This window comes from Camelus bactrianus, chromosome 23 (genome assembly GCF_048773025.1).
Source record: "Camelus bactrianus isolate YW-2024 breed Bactrian camel chromosome 23, ASM4877302v1, whole genome shotgun sequence".
NCBI classification, from domain to species: Eukaryota; Metazoa; Chordata; class Mammalia; order Artiodactyla; family Camelidae; genus Camelus; species Camelus bactrianus.
Window position 1 is genome coordinate 26,007,418 of NC_133561.1, and position 19,785 is coordinate 26,027,202.

The following is a 19,785-nucleotide window of genomic DNA, read 5'->3' on the forward strand; positions in this document are numbered from 1 at the left end:
CGTAGATGGAAAGTAATGCTAATGGGTTCTGGTTTCTTTTTGGGCTGATGAAAATGTTGTAAACCTAGATTGTGGTAATGGTTGCATAACTGTAAGAAAATTAAAAGCCATTTAAATGTACACTTTTATGGTATGTTAATTATATCTCAAGGTTAAGAAAACTAAAAAAATGAACAATGCTTCAAAGATTCATGGGAAAATTTCAAAAAGTCTAATACATGAATAATTGGAGTCCCAGGAAAGGAGAGAAAAATTGGGCATAAAAAAATATTTCAAGAAACTATGGCAGAGGAGGGAGGAGGGATACCTCAGTGGCAGAGCTCATGCTCAGCATGCACGAGGTCCTGGGTTCAATTCCCAGGACTCCCATTAAAAAACAAACAAATAAATAAATTCGCCTAATTAACACCCCCTCCGAAAAAAAAAAAAAAGAATGGCAGAAAGTCTCTCAGATTCAGTGAAACCCCTGTGTAAATTTACAAATTCAAAAATGCTCCGCAAGCTTCAAACAGGATAACTTTGAAGGAAAACATACCTAGTCATCATAGTCAAATTGCTGAAAACCAAGATAGAAAATTCTGAAGGCAGTCAGGAAAAATAACACATTACATGCAGGGAAATGATTTGAATGACCAGAGTTCTCAAGAGAAACCATGGAAGACAGTGGAACAGTATATTCAAGTAATGAAAGGAAAGGAACCCATGAACTCAGGACTTTATAGCCAACAAAAACATCCTTTAAGAATGAAGATAAAATCAAAACAAAATTAAAATAGATGAAACTATTCAGGAGAAGGTAGACATTGAAAGGAAAAGAAGGTCAAATACCGAGTTCTGGACCATGCCAACACTTCAAGTTAGGTAAAGAAGCGGAGTTCACAAAAGCAACTAGGAAGGAATAAAGAGAAAGACTGAGAACCAGGAGTGGTATCACAGATTCCAAAGAAAAAAAAATTTATAAATTTTAAAATAAATGGTCAGAAGTGTCAAATATTGAACAAATAGAAGGCAGGCTGATTTCAAGAAGAGAGATGGGAGTGGAAAACAGATTGAACCAAACTGAGATGAGGACATTTAACCAGCTTTTGATTACACTTAAGAAACTTAGAAGAGATAGGAAGTAAAAAAGGATGATAGCTAATGGAGCATACTAAAGGTTGTTTCCTTTCAGACAGACCACAGATATAAGCATAGTCTTTCTTATGGAGAAAGAGCCACGAGAAGGAGAGGAGGCTATAGGAGCTGTGGGGATATAAGAGATGGCATAAGGTCTTGGGGAGAATCAAAAATGTTTCTCAACCTTGGCTGCACATTGGAATCCTTTGAGGAATTTTTAAAAAATAGATGCCTTGTCCACGTCCTAGAGATTCACATTTAATTGTTATCTTAAAGAACCTCTCCAGATGACTAATGTGCAGTCAGGGCTGAGAACCAGTGGTTTAGCAAGAATGACTGTTCTTAAACTGGATAATGAAGAATGAAAAAGAAGGTGCAAATTTGAAGGTAAGTTTGTAGGAGAGGAAATGGAAATACACTTATAATCATTTTTAAATACCCACTAAAAGTTCTAACAACTCTTCTGTCACACAAAACACATCTGTGAGTAACTGACAATTAGACATGAAAGCATTTTTCTTGTTTACAGGTAGTAGATACTTAGAGAAGGCAAATTCCATTAGTATAACTATGTCTTATTAGGATTATTTGTATCCTGCCCTTGTAGTGTTGAAAGAACTGTATCATGATCTTTTCTACTATGCTACTTACAAAAAATAAAATAAAACACCAGGCATTTATATGCTCCTCAGTTTTGTGTGTGTGCGCGCGCGCATTCACACCTCACCTCATTTTTATGCTTATGATATTTTTGTGAGTCAAATAGAATATGTATTTATCTCATTAAATGAGGAAATGAAGATTCAGGGAGATAAAAGTGACTTTGTCCAAGAATTTAGAGACAGAAATCAGAACAAAACACAGGTGTTCTATGGTTGTAAAAGTGTGCCTTGCACAAGGGCATTTGGCTGAGGGAGTAGGGGGTAAAATCAAATCTGTGAATAACAACCAAACTATGTGGCCTTGGAGGCAATGTCCAACCACACTAATTCACACTAGGACATCTGTGGACTACTGGGCGCCACGATGAAAGCCTCATTTACTGCTTTTTCTACTAGACTATATTGGCATAGATTCAATGTACAGAGTTTTAAAAATTAAGCAAAGGGACCAAAAGATAGTGTTTCCCTTTTCTATTACCCTTGAAATAAACAAATCTACCTTTAGTAAATTTTCATGATCTTAAATTATTTTTATAAACTCAGAGTGAACTCTGACATAGGAGTATAGTAAACTAGAACACAAGCATATCTAACTTTATACAATAGATGTGTTAATGAAAAGTTATGAAGAGGTAAAAAACTGTATCATGTATTTCCTCTTAAAGGTTCCAGTCTCAAGAGCAACCAGACTAGATTAAAACTGATCTTTTTTTAAAAGTCCAAACGAGCTCAACAACTCAGTTTAAATATTCCTCAGGTGCTCAGGTGAATAAATGAAGATATTCCTTTTAAAAACAGAGTATTTTTAAATGATAAAGGAGATTGCAATGTTTGTCTCTAATAGTCTAAGATTAAAGTCAGATAGATTCAGCCACTTCTTTGAGATAAATGTTGATTGTCCCTTATTTAGTGAAAAACAAATAGAAGAAGAAGAAAACAAAAACCAGAAATGAAGAGCTCATTCAGACACTCCTGCTAAGTTTTTCCCTAGTCGCTTAGGTACTCTTCTGTATTGTATCACTCTTTAAGTCTTCCTTCTCCTATAATAGTAAAATAAATATAGAAAGATTAATTGTGAGTAAATAATAGTTGAATACATATGAGGGAACTGAGCCATTTAAAGTAACTACATGTTAAATTTTTAAGTAGAGAATCATGTCCAGTTGATCAGGTTTCCCACCCCAGCCTCATACCCATTTAAATTTTACAAGCAGAGTTAAAGTAACTATTTTACAAGGAGTTAATCAGTGTCCAGTACTGGGTTTGACCTCAAATGCCATGCAAAGTTGAACAGAGGTATTGTGGCTATTTGTGAACTTTTACCTTATCTGCAAGATTATAGAAAAAAAAATACTGAAGATGCTTGACTTTCAGGGACAAGCGGGAGATAATGTCTATTAGAATGGGAATAAAACCCAACTTAATTTCATTGAGGTTTTCAAATCATGTTAAGAATCTCAAATCATCTACGTAGGTGAAGGAGCAACTCTTGACAGGGGAAAGGCTGGAAAGAATTGCAGCTTATTACCTCACCATGAAGCCATAAATACTATACAGTGGAACATGAAGGAGGTTAAGGAGATGAAAGAGGATAAGACAAACCTACCTTTCTCAAACTTAGAAAAGGCAACTGACTTGAGACTGCACTGGTGACCTTTGCACGTTCCAATCAGCTCACCAGATTTTACATCCCAAAATTTGGCTGTTTGATCACCTGCTGCTGTAACCTTTCAAAAATAAGGTATCAGTTTAATAAAGCAACCCTTTACAAGTGTTTACCCAGATCCCAGTAAAATGAAAGTCACTTACAAGCTTAAATTCACCAGGGACCCAGGCTAGGTCAAAGACAGCATTCCAGTGAGCCATCCACTCTAAACAAAGAAAACGGTGAATGTGAAATGTTTAGACTATGTTCTGTGGTAGCCGTTTCAACAACAGTTTAAAAGTCTTGAAAGCTGTAGCAGTCAGCACCCAAAGAGAACTGCGGACTCACACGCATTGCACGTTCCCTTCACTACCACATCACACTACCATTTGCTATGAAATTGCTTTCCATGAGGTGACTAGTAGTATATTCTCTCAAATGGAATCTGTGAAATATTCTCAGTCTTCATCATGCTCTCTGAATGGATTCTAAAGTACTTTAGTTTGATATTCAGAGTGCTGCTCACTTTGGCCATATCTCTCATTTTCTCTCTATTATTCCAACCAAACTAGATCACGTTCTATTTCCATATTATATCCTATGCTTTCCTATCTTTGGCCTTTGCTAATGCTTTTCCCTCTACATGGAGTGTCCTATTTCATCTCCATTGGTCTAAGTACCACAGTTCAACTCAACTGTCCCAGCCTTCATGAAAAATTTTCCTCACCTTCTTTACTACATGAAAGCTTTTAGTGACACCTGTGGCATTTTCTTTGTATTTCTTCTAATTCACTTAAAGTCTTTGCTTTATTTTAGTTATTTCAACAGTTAATTTACTAGTCCCAATTTAACAGTCAGCAGAACTTTGCCTTATGTATGGAAGATGCTTGGTCAACATAAATACTTTAAAACAATGTTTCCCCCAACCACATTAAGTATAAAAAATTTAACTTTTCAAAGAAGAACTGTTTTTAATCCTAAAATGTATTTTTCTTAATTTTCAGTAAAGACTTTGCTGTAGTTAACAGTTATTGATAGAAAGTCAGTCTCCACCATTTACTTTCAGCCTGGTCCCTAAACAGACTTAATCAGAAGTGAATATCATTGGGGAAGTATTCCAATAATAATTTCTTTGAGGCTTTATGAATTAAAAATCATCTTAAAATAAATATTTTAGACCTCGACTTACCTTTGACGCACTTCTTTCTACCGGTTTGTGATTCTGTGTTATATAACCTAACAAAGCCTTCTTCATTGGCAACTGCTAGTATATGTTCCATATTGGGAGCTAAAACAAGAAATAAAGAATTAAATATATAAAGAGTAATAAAAAAATCTTAAAGCTGAGTTTAAAGCTATATAAACAATATAGATTAATTGAAAGCAACAAAGTAAACAAAGAACCTGTTTAAAAAGAGGTAAGATGGGAGAGGGTATAGCTCAAGCACTAGAGCACATGCACAGCATGCACGAAGTCCTCGGTTCAATCCCCAGTACCGCCTCCAAAGAATAAAAATAAATAAGTAAACCTAATTACCTTCCCCTGGGGGAAAAAAAAAAGAGGTAAGATGATTTCACCCAAATAGCAACTGCTATGATAGAAAGTTTTTTGAATTAAAAGATTGCTTAAAATTTGCCATAATATCTAATTCAGTAAGTGACTCATAAACATCAAAATAATCTTCAAATAGTATCTTATTTAGAGAAGGGCTGAATCAAGGGTGACATTTAAAACAAGAGTGGTATTGACCAATGGCAAATAAAGGCGTATGATACTGGACACTAGCAGACTGTGTCTATTAATTTTATATTCCCTTTTCACAATCTTTTACTTTTCCTTTCTTCAACTTTTAATAGTGTGGACAAGTATTTCTATTTTGGTTAATATGATCCCCAATGCATTACATAAAGAGGTAGATTCAATCAGATCAAAAGGGGAAGAAGTTTTCATGACGGCTGAACCTTTGCAATGCTTTCCCCATATAAGTTAAAAAAAAAGTGGTGCTATAATAGTCTTATGCTTTAGCAGTAGTATATAATTACTCATAGGAGTTAAGAGAAGTCTTTCATAAATCAGAAGAGAACAGTTATTAGAAGAACTCTACCATCTATCTAACTTACTCTTTCTTGAAAGGGAGACACCCCAATATATTTTCACTCTGAAGTGTAGAATAGATCATTTCTGACCAAGCCTAGCTTATGTAGTAATTCTCTTACCGGAGGAGAAGGTGCATCCAAAAGGAGGAACTGGGACTCCTGTTTCTCCATAGGAAGTGTGCTCATCATTATAGTTGCACTGATAACCAGTTAGAAGGGACTGTAGAGGGTACTGTGAAGACCATCCTAAAATAAGATACAACTCTTTACAGAATTCCAACATATCATCACATTTCAGTACTTTTAATAAGTGCAAAGGTAAAAATTTATTTTAAAAAATTTTCTGTACTTTAATATAGATCCACACATTATCCGTGGCCCTCTAGAATACAGTTTCAGGTATTTCCCTAAGGGGTCCTAAGAAAAAAATGAAAGCACGCTCAACTTCTGGTGGATATAGTTTTGTGCTTATCATCTTATACGGAGACTCTTGCTAATATATTTAAAACTGCAAGAAACAAGTGGCCTTAGTTATAACTTCTCTTTCATTTCTGATTTTATTGACTTGGGCCCTCTCCCTTTTTTTCTTAAAGGCTTATCAATTTTGTTTATCTTTTCAAAGCATCAGCTTTTTGTTTCATTGACCTTTTCTATTATTTTTTTATTCTTTATTTCATTTATTTCTGCTCTAATCTTTATGATTTCTTTCCTTCTACTAACTTTGGGTTTTATTTGTTTTTTCTCTAATTCCTTTAGGTGTAAGGTTAGATTGAGATTTTTGTTTCCTGACGTAAGCTTGTATCACTATAAACTTTCCCCTTGGAACTGCCTTTGCTGCATCTCATAGGTTTTGGATCATCCTGTTTCCATTTTCATTTGTCTCTAGGTATTGTTTGATTTCCTCTTTGATTTTTTCAGTGATCTATTGGTTGTTTAGCAGCATATTGTTTAGCTTCCATGTGTGTGTGTGTTTTTGCAGTTTTTTTCTTGTAGTTGATTTCTAGTTTTAAAGTGTTGCAGTCAGAAAAGATACTTGATGTGATTTTAATTTTTAAAAATTTACCAAAGCTCATTCTATGGCCTAGCATGTGATCTATCCTAGAGAATGTACCATGTGCACTTGAAAAAAAATGTGTATTCTACTGCTTTCAGATGGGATGCTGTATATAATCAAGTAAGTCCATTTGGTCCAATGTGCTATTTAAGACCTATGTTGATGTTGATGATTTGTCCATTGATTTAAGTGGGGTGTTAAGGTCCCCGACTACTATTGTGTTACTGTCAATTTCTCCTTTTATGCCTGTCAATATTTACCTTATGATCCTATGTTGAGTGCATATATATTTATAATTGTTATATCTTCTTCTCGGATTCATCCTTTGATCATTATGTAGAGCCCTTCTTTATCTCTTGTAACAGTCTTTATTTTAAAGTCTATTTTGTCTTATATAAGTATTGCTAGTCCTGCTTTCTTTTGATTTCCATTTGCATGGAATAACTTTTTCCATACCTTCACTTTCAGTCTGTATGTGTCTATAGATCTGAAGTGAGTCTCTTGTAGACAGCATATATACAAGTCTTGTTTTTTGTAGCCATTGAACCACTCTGTGTCTTTTGGTTGGAGTACTTAGTCCCTTTACATTTAAGGTAATTTTTGATATATATGTTCTCATTGCCATTTTGTTAATTGGTTTGGATTTGCTTTTGTAGGTCTTTTTTCCCCTCTCTTCTTCTTTTGTTCTCTTCTCTTGTGATTTGATGACTATCTTTAGTGTTATGTTTGGATTTCATTTTCTCTATTGTGTGTATATCTATTATAGATTGTTTGGTTTGCAGTTACTACGAGGTTTTTATATAGCAGTCTATATATATACATGATTGTTTTAAATTGATAATCTCTTAATTTCAAATGCATTTTAAAAACCCTGCGTTTGTACTCTCCTCCCCTCATGATTACTGTTTTTGATATCATATTTTAAATCAAACTGTTTTATGTATCCTTTAACTGCTTATTGTGGATAAATTACAACTGACACTACAGAAATACAAAGGATCATAAGAGACTACTGTGAACAAGTATATGCCAATAAAATGGATAACCTAGAAGAAATGGACAAATTCTTAGAAAGGTACAATCTCCCAAGACTGAATCAGGAAGAAACAGAAAATATGAACAAACCAATTACCAGTAATGAAATTGAATCAATAATTTAAAAAACTCTCGACAAACAAAAGTTCAGGACCAGATGGCTTCAAACATGAATTCTATCAAACATTTAGAGAAGAGTTAATCCCTACTCTTCTCAAACTATTCGAAAAAATTGCAGAGGGAAGAACACTTCTGAACTCAATCTATGAAGTCAACATCACCCTGATAAACCAGACAAAGCAAACACAAAAAATGAAAATTACAGGCCAATATCATTTAACATAGATGCAAAAATCCTCAACAAAATATTAGCAAAATAAATCCAATAATACATTAAAAGGATCATATACCATGATCAAGTGGAATTTATCCCAGGGATGCAAGGATTTTTTTCAATATCTGCAAATCAATCAATACAATACACCACATTAACAAACTGAAGAATAAAAACCATATGATCATCTCAATAGATGTAGAAAAACTTTTTGATAAAATTCAACATCCATTTATGATTAAAAATCCTCCAGATAGTGGGCATACAGGAAACATACCTCAACATAATAAAGACCATATATGACAAACTCACAGCTAATATCAGACTCAATGGTGAAAAGCTGAAAGCATTTCCTCTAAGTTCAGGAACAAGACAGGGATACCCACTCTCGCTACTTTTACTCAACATAGTTTTGGAAGTCCTAGCCACAGCAATCAAGAAGAAAAACAAGTAAGAGGAGTCCAAAGTGGAAAGTAAGAAGTAAAGCCTTTACTGTTTGCAGATGACATGATACACTACACAGAAAACCCTAAAGATGCCACCAGAAGACTACTAGATTTCATCAATGGATTCTGTAAAGTTGCAGGGTACAAAATTAATGTACAGAAATCTGTTGCATTTCTATACATTAACAACAAAGTGTCAAAAAGAGAAATTAAGGAAACTCCATTTATTATCACATCAAAAAAAAAAAAGACAAAAAAAAACCCTAGGAATAAATTTATTAAGGAGGGAAAAGACCTGTACTCTGAAACTACAAGACACTGAGGAAAGAAACTGAAGATGACACAAACAGATGTAAAGATATACCATGTTCTTGGATTGGAAGAATCAATATTGTTAAAATGACCACTCTGCCCAAAGCAATCTACAGATTCAGTGCAGTCTCTATCAAAATACCAGTAGCATTTTCACAGAATTAGAAGAAATAATTTTAAAATTCACATGGAAACACAAAAAACCCTGAATAGCCAAAACAATCTTGAAAAAGAAGAACAGAGCTGGAGGAATCACACTCCCTGACTTCAGACTATACTATAAAGCTACAGTAATCAGTAATCAAAATAGTATGATAGTGGCACAAAAACAAGACACATAGATCAATGGAACAGAACAGAGAGCTCAGAAATAAACCCATGCACTTATGGTCAATTAATCCACAACAAACAAGGCAAGAATATACAATGGAGAAAAGACAATCTCTTCAATAAATGGTGCTGGGAAAACAGGACAGCTACATGTAAAAGAATGAAATTAGAACATTCTCTAACACCATATACAAAAATAAATTCAAAAGACCTAAATGTTAGATGGGATACTATAAAACCCCTTGAGGGAAACAAAGGCAGGGCACTCATAGACATAAATCATAGCAATATTTTTTTTGATTCATCTCCTAAAGTAGTGGAAATAAAAGCAAAAATAAGCAAACAGGACCTAATTAAACTTAAAAGCTTTTGCACAGCAAAGGATACCATAAACAAAAGAAAAGACCACTCACGGATTGGGGAAAATATTTGCAAATGATGAGACGGACAAGGGATTAATTTCCAAAATATACAAACAGCTCACACAGCTTAGTATCAAAAAACCAAATAACCCAATCAAAAAATGGTCAGAAGACCTAAATAGACATTTTTCCAAAGAAGATATACAGATGACCAACAGGCACACGAAGAGATGCTCAACATCGCTCATTATTATATAATTATGTATATATAAAAGAAACATTCATTCTAAATAGTTACTGAGAACCAAATGTTTAGTAAGCATCAGAGGAAACAATGAAGTTACAATCTACACAGCTATCTAATTAACAAACTCATATTTTAGGGTACTTTCAATTCTTACGTATCATCAAAAATACCATTTGGAGAAGACATCTTAGCCTCACATAACCTCAGACAAATCTAGTTTGGATGTTCATAGTAATAACCTGGAGGAATACAAAGGAGGCAAAGAAATCCAATCCAAATTTAGTAATTATTCCTGTGGATATTAACTCAAAGCCAGGTATCATTGTAAACAAGCCATTAAAGACCACTAAAATAATACGAATACAGTAATTAGCTATGTTGTTGAGTACACAAATATCCATCCACAGAATCAATTTAAAAACAAAAGCCTCTGTTCTGAAGTTATATAAATGTATACTGGTGGTTTTGAAATTTTTAAGAAAGATTAATGACCGCAACTCACAAATTCAAAAGGACCAAATCTTGAATAATGCACTGGAGACCTACTTCTTTACAATTAAACAGTGACCACCACCCCCCCAACACCCCTCACCCCAACTCTGCCTCACTGCCTGTAGATTATTCTCCAAAGACTAACAAATGTTCTATCATGGCTTAGTAACTGGTCCCTATTTACCCCTCCACTTCTGTGCTCTGGACAACACAGGCTTCAAGGACCAGCCCCATAAACTACTTTTGGATCCTCATTGTCCTAGGCTGTTTCCAGTAAGAACTTGTAATGCTTTCCCCTACAACACTCATTTGGAAAAGGCTATTCTTTCCTCAGCATCATACAACTTAAGCCCCTGGGGTTTTTAAATAAGTATGAGAGTTTTCAGAGAATTAATTTCCAGATACTCAACTTCCATATATGCACTTCTAAAACTGACCTGTCTGCGAAGGTCAAAGCTCTCTTTTCCCCCTGTCTTCATCACTACCTTTCCTCCACTTTTCAAAAGAAAGGCATCTCCATTCCCCAATCTTATACCTTGCATTGACCCAAATTATAAAAACTTCTGGGGCCCCAATTAAGAGACAACTGGATAATTCATTTAATAAAAGTATCATAAACACCCAAAATCCATCTCTTTAAAAGACACACTTCCAATAAATTTTTTGATTAGTTACTGATATTAGTGATCCATGTTGTTTTGATCATACTACCTTGCATACTACTAATAATTGTAATAAGTCAACCTAGAAGAAACTTAAAACTTAGAGACTTATGATCACAGAAAATGCCAATTAAAAAAAATTTTTTTTACACAAAGGCGTAAGATAGGGTGATGAAAAAATGACTTTTCAAGCTTAAAATCAAATTATATTAGAATAAGTTCTGTGGGAGAAACAAAGTGGACATAAATTCAAAGGGAAAAAACAAATATGTAGAATATCTAACAGTTAAAGACTGTTTATATTTTTAAAAAAATGATTGATCTATCAAATCACTATAGTATTTATAGTCTATAAGATACATTTTAAAGACTGATGTAGTATTTTTATTTAAAAAGGTCAACATTCATGATATGGCCAGAAATTATATCCTTTGTATTTGTTTAAACTTATGATAAAAACTTTTAGATACCAAACTAAAAATACACAGAGTAATCAGTTTCCATTTTAGAAAGATCACTGGCAGCAACGTGGAGAATAAACTGGAGAGGGAAACTAAGAGGGCATTTAGGGATTTGTTATAGTCCAGACAAGGTATAAGAGAAATAGAATGGTAAGCACAGGACAGATCCAAGATATGGTGAAGAGGCAAAATTGGTGGGGACACAGAGAAGGACGGATTCCTGAGATTGCAAGGGAACTTCTCTGAATGCGTATCTTGAGGAAAATGGAGGAATTCTGATTGACTCTCAGGTTTCTAAGGGGAAAGACCAATTTAAAATAGTGAGACCATTCCCTAATGTAGGTAATATAGCAGGTTTGGGGAAAAAGTGAGTTCGGTTTTGGGTATTTGAGTTTGAGATGCTTATGGGATTGACCATTTGAGTAAAGATACTCATACATCTCTTATAGGAATGGATGTAAAGTATAGGGAATGGAAGGCTGCAAGTAATAGTGGAAAAAATCCTTGTTACAGCCATGATCACCCACAGGAGTACGCAGAAATAGAAAAGGAGCCTAGGATTGAACACCCTCCTGGAAGGGGAAAGAAGATGGTCTTATAAAGTTCAGTGCAAGCTATAAAACATTGAATAAACTTCAGTACCTAACACATGACAATGTATGAGTATTTGGGGGCTCAGGGTGGGCTGCCCCCAAACATGTCACAACAGCACATTGATTATCTTAAATTGAAGTTGCTTGAGAAGCAGCTGATGCAAGAAGGAAACTGTGACCCTCCTGTCTCCCTGAAAAGCGGGAAATAAATCTCTCACGTGAAAGGTGCACTCCTTGCTTCTGGAGGTAGGACAGACACCCTTACTGTCAGACAGGGAATTCAGAGCCAAGAAGTCTGTATAAACAAACCTTGTTACTTCTTTTAATTTACTACCTCAAGCCCAAACTGTTTAGATTCTTCACTTATTAAGCACCTCAAACCTAAATATTTTTGTCTTGTCAATTCCTCACAAATTTATTGTTTCTTTATCTTATAAGTATAAAAGCTGCCTACTTTGGCCACTTTTTAGATCCCATTTCTATGAGACCACCATGCACATGAATTAAAATTGGTTTCTTTTTCTCTTGTTAATCTGTTCTGTGTCAATTTTATTATTAGTACAGACACAAGAACTCAAGAGGGGTAGAGGAGGAAATCTACCCTTTCACAATAAGTATTTGTGAATCAGAGAGAAAAGGGAAGAAGTAGACAGACAGAATGAAGAATCAGGAGAAAATCTGTCACAAAAATAAAGGCTAAATAGCTTGCTCCAAGTCACATAGATTAAGTGAGGAGTGGAAGTGGAATTAATTCTCAGGAAGTTTAACTCCAAAGACAGACCTCTTAACTACCATGTTATACTGACACTCATGACACAGAGGACAGAGAAGTTACTTGAGCAAGGTGGCAGGAGAGGCAGAAAGAGAGGCATTTAGAGTATAATTTAAAAGACTGTCTAAAAGGTAAGGATGGTATAGTTTTAGATTAGGGGCAGGAAGCTGAGGGACTACTCCCAGTATCCTTCTCAATATCCTTTTCCTAGACCTATGCCTTAAATATAAAAAGTTCCTTTCTGACGTTATTTTCTTTCTGTTTTCCACATGGTTTCAAGGGGGAAAGAAGACATAGTCCATCTTTAAATAAATGAGGTTTCATTTGTACCCAAGCTTAGTCTGTATAGGAACTCTCTTACCAGAAACTTAAAAAGTTTCAGGTTGATGACACCCAGACATAAGCTTAAAATTCTTATTGCCAATGTTTTAACCTAAGAAATTTCAAGAACTAGAGAGAATAAGTTGGATTTCCACATACTAACAAGGAAATATTTCCAAGTTATACCGTTACAGTGAGAACAAAACATTTTAATCTCATTTCTTTAAACAATACTTATTACCTCTGGCACTGAAAAACATTTGGAATAAAATACTTCAGTCTATTAACAGTGGTCATTTCCGCCGGACGTGCTCATGGGCATTTTTCACTCTATAATTACGAGTTTTTATGCCTATGTATTAATCTGGCTGAAAAAATTTTGACCATGCTAGAAGCAGGTGTTCTGTCTTCTCTGCTTGACTGAGTTCCTTAACAGCGGGTCATATTCAGCGGCGTATACAGCAAATAGTAGGGCTCACTAAGGTTCTGCCACAAATGAATGGATTTACAAATGAATACGAGTCTTGACTATCTCACAAAGTTGTTGAGAGAATCACATAGACACAAATGCACGCGTTTTCCAGTCTGTGCAAAATAGACACAAGCCGCAATGGAGGCCAGTTAACTCAACATCCCCTCCCTCCGTCAGCCTACATTACGAATCAAAAAAATCTCGATTACGATTAAAAGTATTTCAAGGGCACGAAAGTGCAGCTATCTTCAGTACGCCTCGCTAACACGAGCTCACTCTGGCTGTGGGAGAACTCGGAGGCTGGGAAACAGAACTGGAGTCGGCACTGGTCCGAGGGGTTGTTCCGGGGGAGGTGAATCCCGCCGGCTACAAGCAGCGGTTAAGGCCGTTACTCACCGTTTCTCGGGATGCCAAACTGGGGCTGGCGGAGCACCGAATTGAAGAGCATCGGGGCCAGAGGAAGAGGCTTAACTGAGGGAAAAGCCGTGGAAATACCTCCAGATTCAGCAGAAATCCTAGCTTTGCGCCCCTCAGAACTCGACAAGCTATTGCCTCCAACTCCCGCCACTGTAAGCCCCGGCCACCAAACTCCCCGCCAAACTGACGTCACGCCCTCTGATTGGCTCCCAACGAGGCGTCCGGGCGCGTCTGAGTCACTTCCCCCTTAGAATCCCCGCCTCCTTTTCTCCCAGCCGCGGGAACCGAGAGTTCAAGAGCTCCCTGAGCGCCTGCGCGGGGGGCCGCAGAGGCGCTGGCGAACGGCGGGGAGGCCAAGGCGCATGCGTAACACGGCTTGACAAAGCGCGGAGGAAAAATCCGCGAGAAGGTGGTGGGAGAAGATGGCGGTGCTGGGGCTGAGTTTGCAATCTTTCTAAATAGGCTAGCCGAGTAACTATTCGGGTCATGGCTTCAAACTCAACTAAGTCTTTTCTGGCAGATGCCGGCTATGGCGAACAGGAGCTGGATGCTAACTCTGCCCTTATGGAATTAGACAAAGGTATTCGAAAGAGCGGGCTGAGCGGGTGAAACGGTGTGGGGGGAAGTGGCGCCACCAGGCGGTGGTAGCCTCGGGAGAGGCGGAGAAGGCGCATGCGCTTGGCTTCCCCGGGCGGGGGCTGGCGCATGTGCTTTTGGTGAGGCCAGGGGTTTTGCAGCTTGGGGCAGTTGCAGGAAAATTGCAACGTTACTGGATTGGCCTTGTACAGCTGAAAAAGTAGAGAGCCCCAGTGATGGTCCCATTTTGACCACTTGAGAGCACAGCCCCCCACTATTTTCCAAGAAGTTTCTAGAAATGCTAAATTGAAGTTGCAAAGTTAATTTTCAGTACGTTCAGTTGAGACCAGGTCTTCACCAAGAATGCTATAAAATCTTGCACCGACTTTATAGCATTCACTTGACTACTGTGACTGTTACCTGCGGGTTACTAGGAGGTTATATACGACCAAGGCTATCCGAAAAGCATAGCCCCTGCTCTTTTCTCTGCAGACAGATTCCTCAAGTTCTGTTTCCTTACGGGGCCGGGGGGATGGGGCGGTGCTTGGTGTAGTAGAAAGAGCTTTGGCTAGGCTGAATTAAATTTCAGTTCTGCCCATTTTATGATCATGGACAGGTACCTAACTTCACCTAACCTCGTTTTTTTCCTCTGCACAGCAGGTACAGTACCGTTGAGCTGGCAAGATTGTTGTAAATATTAAGCAATGGTATGCAAAAGAAGCCTTTATAAATGCAAAAGAAATAAGCCTTCTTTCTTAGTTATGGATATGGAAGGCAAGGGCAGATTATTTGCCAGTATAGAACTCAAGTATTAAAATGAAATCTTTGTTTCCGTGTACCTAAATGATTTTTATTGAATGGGGGAAACATTTTGTCACTTGGTATACAGTTAATTTTTGATTGACTGTAGCTAATGTGTAATACGTTGAGAACCGGACTAGAGGTCAGAAGGATCTTTCTTTAGGTTCACTTTGAGCTACTTCGTAGTTCCCGGACTTGGACACTATTAACTTTTTGGAAATTCTTGTTTGTTTTTTAACCTGTAAACCCTTAAAGTGGATTGGTCTAGGTAAGAGTTTCTCGGGCTTTTTAAAAAAGCTTTTGACTCCTTTTGATCAACATAAAAATGTCACAACACTCCAATAAAATATTTCTTTGGTTGAGTCACAATATCTTTAGTGTATCCCCATCAGCCAAGAAAATTGATGCTTTGCTTTCTCTTACCAAAACTATAGGGCTCTTCCCCTCTGAAATACAAAATCGTAACTTTAAATGTGTTTTTAAACATTGCATAATCTTTTCCTCCCCATTCTGATAATGCCTGTCTTATTCCTCAGTGACAGCTGCAGGTCTGGATATCTAATATTCCTACTGATTCTAAAGACATTTTCTACCACTCTGGCCCAGGTGGGCTCATCCCATAATGACAGTAGAACAGTCATATAGAATAGAATCAGGATAGGGGTCTGAAGAAATGAGAAATCTACATTTGTGTAATTTCTAAAAATTTTCAGTTGTGGTTAAAAAAAAAAAAAATATATATATATATATATAAAATGTAATTTTTTTCTTAAGAGTTGAAATAGTTCAGATTTGTAAGAAATGGGTGGTTATTGAGTGTTTAACTGTAAACCAGGTGTCTGTCCTAGATAACAAGTAAATGATCATGTTCAATCGTCCCAGCAATGCCCTGAATATTTTACAGATAGAATTTGATCTAGGGTTACTTGAATACATGGATGCCCCATGGATATGGAGGGAGGACTGTAGTGAAGAGGGAATTGTAACGGTCCAAGAAAATCAGAGGCTTAGGCCAGGGTGGTTACATCGAAGCTGTATGAAGTGCTGAGATTCTGCATGTATTTTAAAAGTAGAGCCAGCAAGATTAACGAATGAATTGGTCGAGTATGTGCGATTCAGGAAAAACTTAGAGGCTTTTGCTCTGAGCTACTGCAAGTATGTATTGCCATTTATTGAGTGAATGAAAATCATATCACTTTGGGACTGTGAAATTTAAGATGTCTCTTAGACATCCAAATGGAGATGTTCAGCAGGCAGTTAGGTATACAGATGAGACAGCTGAACTCCATTATAAAGAAATATCTGTAGCACTAGTGTCCTAAGAAATACACTTGGGAAATGCTGCCATTTATAACCTGTTGCACTTGGTTCTGAGCATTTTAAGGAAGCATGGCTGTAAGCTACTTGTTTCTAATCCCCCAAGGAATAAATGGATGCTCTGTTAAAGCTGACTCCAGCCATTTAGGATATAGTTAGTTCCACAGAGAAATAATCGTTTGTGTGATAGCCATTCATTCATTGACAAATACTTGCTGATCACTTTCATTGTGTTAGGCGTTATACTCAGATTTGGGGCTATATTAGTGAACAAAACAGCTTCAAAAAGCTCACACTCTAACAGGAGGAGACAGACAGGGCTAGATCAAATATGGCCTTGTTAGGACAAGAAGTTTGAATTTATGCAAAGTGCATTGGGAAGACATTGAAAGCTTTTAAGGAGAAGACAGACATGGAATGGTTTACATTTTTTAAAATAACTTTAGCTACTATATAAAGGTCTTTCTGTTGTCCTTTTTTTTTAAAGTTTTAAATTGATAACCCTGCTGACTGAGCTGTGAAGACAGAGCATATACAGAGTTAAGTGTCAATCAAGTACAATTTACATTTATCTGACACATTTCATCATATGGATAATCATTTCTATAATATAGGCATTACAAAGGACATATCTCACCTAAATTACTCTAATTAGTGTAACTTTTTCACTAACGTGACTTCTGCATTGTCAGTCTAGATTATTAATTAGGCCAGCTGATGGGAAGTTGCCCCAATGATTTAGGAAAACATATGCAAGATCTCCTTCACCGTGGTGAAAGGAAGAGTCTCCCTTAAGTGACATCACTTAGCTTGTCTGTTTTCTGTAAGGTTGACCTTGGGAAGGGTGAGATGAAAGAGCAATGGGGAAGAGAGTGGCTCCCTTTCTTGCTCCTGGGCGATGGGAAGGGAGGAAATGTAGGGGGTGGAGTTGCTGCTTCAGGTGTTGATCAACTTAATGCTGCGTGGAAAACTTGATGGCCTGTTAAATGAAAAAGTTTATTATGAAATAAGAAATTGATGTAAATCAAGACAACTATCTGTTCTCCCTTATTTTCCCCTTAGATGCCATCACCTCACTAATGTTCCAAAACACCTGAGTTCTCAGAGTGTAGAAAAGGCCACAGATTGCTTTTACACTATCCATATTGGCACAGGTATAGTTGGTGTTATCATAAACAAATACGAGGCCTTGGAAGTACCTCCATATCCGCTACTAAAGAGAGAGGTCTCTGCAGCCAAGTTTGTACCAGGTGACTAATTCCAAGCCATAAGTGATTCAGAAGTACACAGGTGACCCACACTCAGTCAGTCAAATCTTTCTCTGGAGAATCTGTGCTTCCAGACTAAACTTGGTCTCCTAGTGTGAGAAGTGGACATGTAAGGTCATGTAGATGTGAGGCTGTGGTCAGACTCTTAACAACTCAAAGCCATATAAAAACTGGCATTATAAAGGACTGATGCTTAAAGCCTAGTTGGTAATCCCTTGACGGACCATGAACTGATCCAAAAACCCAAGCCCCTTCTTCAATTCTTCCTGAAATTCATAGATTCACTTTTATGTATGGCTAAGAGCTACTATCTTGTAACTTAAAAGTGAGTTTTTAAATATTCCTAAGAATTAGTATTCATAAAATTAATTCATGATTCTAAATTAGTGTTCTTCGTGCATACTGCACAATGTTGCATCCATTCCCACCATGTATGTTTACAATTTCTGAGATTCGGGGGAAGGATGCTTTATTTTTAGTGCATCATCAGTTGAATTGACTATCAGTTGTTTCTAGGTTTTTTAAAAATATAATTTACTGAGATGTTACCATTAGCAGTTTATTAAGCTGTGGGTTGTGAGGTTACCTTGGTATAAAGTTTGGTACTTACTTGTGCTTGTATTTCTCCCCTCCCCTATTTTTAATGAATAGACTTTAAGATGTTAAGATGTTATGGTTACATTGTGAATCATCCTCACCCCTTAACTAAAGCAAATGTATACCACGAATTCTAAAATGTCCTTACATAGTAATATGTGTTAGCAATGTTCTTTAAAGTGGATATTAATCATATTCACAGTCTTTTAGCATCTTTTGAACATTCTTCCTATACTTGAAGAATGGCCCACATCACAAGCCATGTGTCACCAAGGTGGAAGTAAAAACTCAGCTTTCTTACTTTCCCTTGCAAGAGCGCAGCATGTGAACTAGGCTTTGCCAATCAGACAGACCTCCTCCAGGCTCTGTGATTCAGGAGTTTAGAAGTGCAGGAAGGCAGAGTTGAAGGGTACACTCGCTGTTCCCTGCCCTGACAGCAGGAGTGTCTGCAGTGTTCATAGTGCACAGTGGCAGCAGCAAATGGCTACAACATTCCTAGATGACAAGACAGCTAATTCTAGCATTTGCTGCTTCCCAGCAACGATCATTTTCCTCATCTAATCAGTTTGGCAGTATGGAGTCAGGTGTTCTTAGGAGTTTAGCCTTAAAACTGTTCATTATTTTAGTAAATACTCAGCAAAAACTCATTTTCTGCCCAATCAGCCCGAATTAGCTTCTGTTGCTTGCGGCGAAGAACTCTGCCTGATAGATGCTACCTAGAAAAGTATGCTATTTTGAAAACTTGATTAATGTATCACAAGTCTCAAGTTTACCATAATTTATATTATTCTTCAATTCCTTGGAATTTCATCCCTCAGAGTTATACCACTCTGAAATTACAGTAAAATATCTGTTCTTTAATCTTAACCTCTGTCCTCTAGTGCCTACTAGACATGTATGTTAGTGTAATAGTTAGGACCAGATTGCCAGGATTTGAATGCTCTCTCTGCCATCTGTTAGCTATTGTTTCTTAGGCAAATTGCTTACCTATTCTTTGCCTGTGTCCTCATATTTAAAATGGGGGCAATAATGATACCTAACTTCTCTGCTTATAGTGAGAGTTTAATACATGTAAAATGCTTATTAGGGTGACTGACACAGAATAAGCACTTAATGTGCACCGTCATCATGATTAACTGCTATTTTAAACATTCTTTATTTTCATTCAGACCTCAGTATACTCACCTCGCTGCTTCCTTTCCTATCAGTCCCTTCTGGTTTTTCCTTCTTTATGCAGCTTAGATTTTATGGTCTCTCATTTCAGTAACTTCATTAAGATTCTTACCAGTTCTTTAAATTGTCATGCAAGGCTCTATTCTAGTCCTGTGTGCCCAGAGGCAGCCAAAAATTGCTGGAGAAGGTCATGCAGCAGGATCTATGGCTATTATCAGAAATG

General features: G+C 36.9%; 2 protein-coding genes across 6 annotated transcripts in view; one reads left to right on the top strand and one right to left on the bottom strand.

Moving 5' to 3' along the window:
- The window catches only part of DTL (denticleless E3 ubiquitin protein ligase homolog), a 52,323-nt gene extending 38,335 nt beyond the window's left edge, over positions 1 to 13,988 (bottom strand). For all 3 annotated transcript variants that reach the window (XM_010949481.3, XM_045512479.2, XM_074351846.1), the window contains exons 1-5: positions 13,810 to 13,988; positions 5,641 to 5,766; positions 4,613 to 4,711; positions 3,588 to 3,649; positions 3,385 to 3,505 (exon numbers count right to left, since the gene is read on the bottom strand). In XM_010949481.3, coding sequence (XP_010947783.2) covers positions 3,385 to 3,505; positions 3,588 to 3,649; positions 4,613 to 4,711; positions 5,641 to 5,766; positions 13,810 to 13,861 — 460 coding nt within the window. In that variant the 5' untranslated portion in view covers positions 13,862 to 13,988. The remainder of the gene's footprint in view (positions 1 to 3,384; positions 3,506 to 3,587; positions 3,650 to 4,612; positions 4,712 to 5,640; positions 5,767 to 13,809) is intronic.
- A 199-nt stretch (positions 13,989 to 14,187) lies between these two features.
- The window catches only part of INTS7 (integrator complex subunit 7), a 73,318-nt gene continuing 67,720 nt past the window's right edge, over positions 14,188 to 19,785 (top strand). For 2 of the 3 annotated variants that reach the window (XM_010949478.3, XM_010949479.3), the window contains exon 1: positions 14,192 to 14,410. In XM_010949478.3, coding sequence (XP_010947780.1) covers positions 14,317 to 14,410 — 94 coding nt within the window. In that variant the 5' untranslated portion in view covers positions 14,192 to 14,316. Of the gene's footprint in view, positions 14,411 to 19,785 lie in introns of all 3 variants that reach the window. The other variant, XM_074351847.1, reaches the window with a different exon arrangement.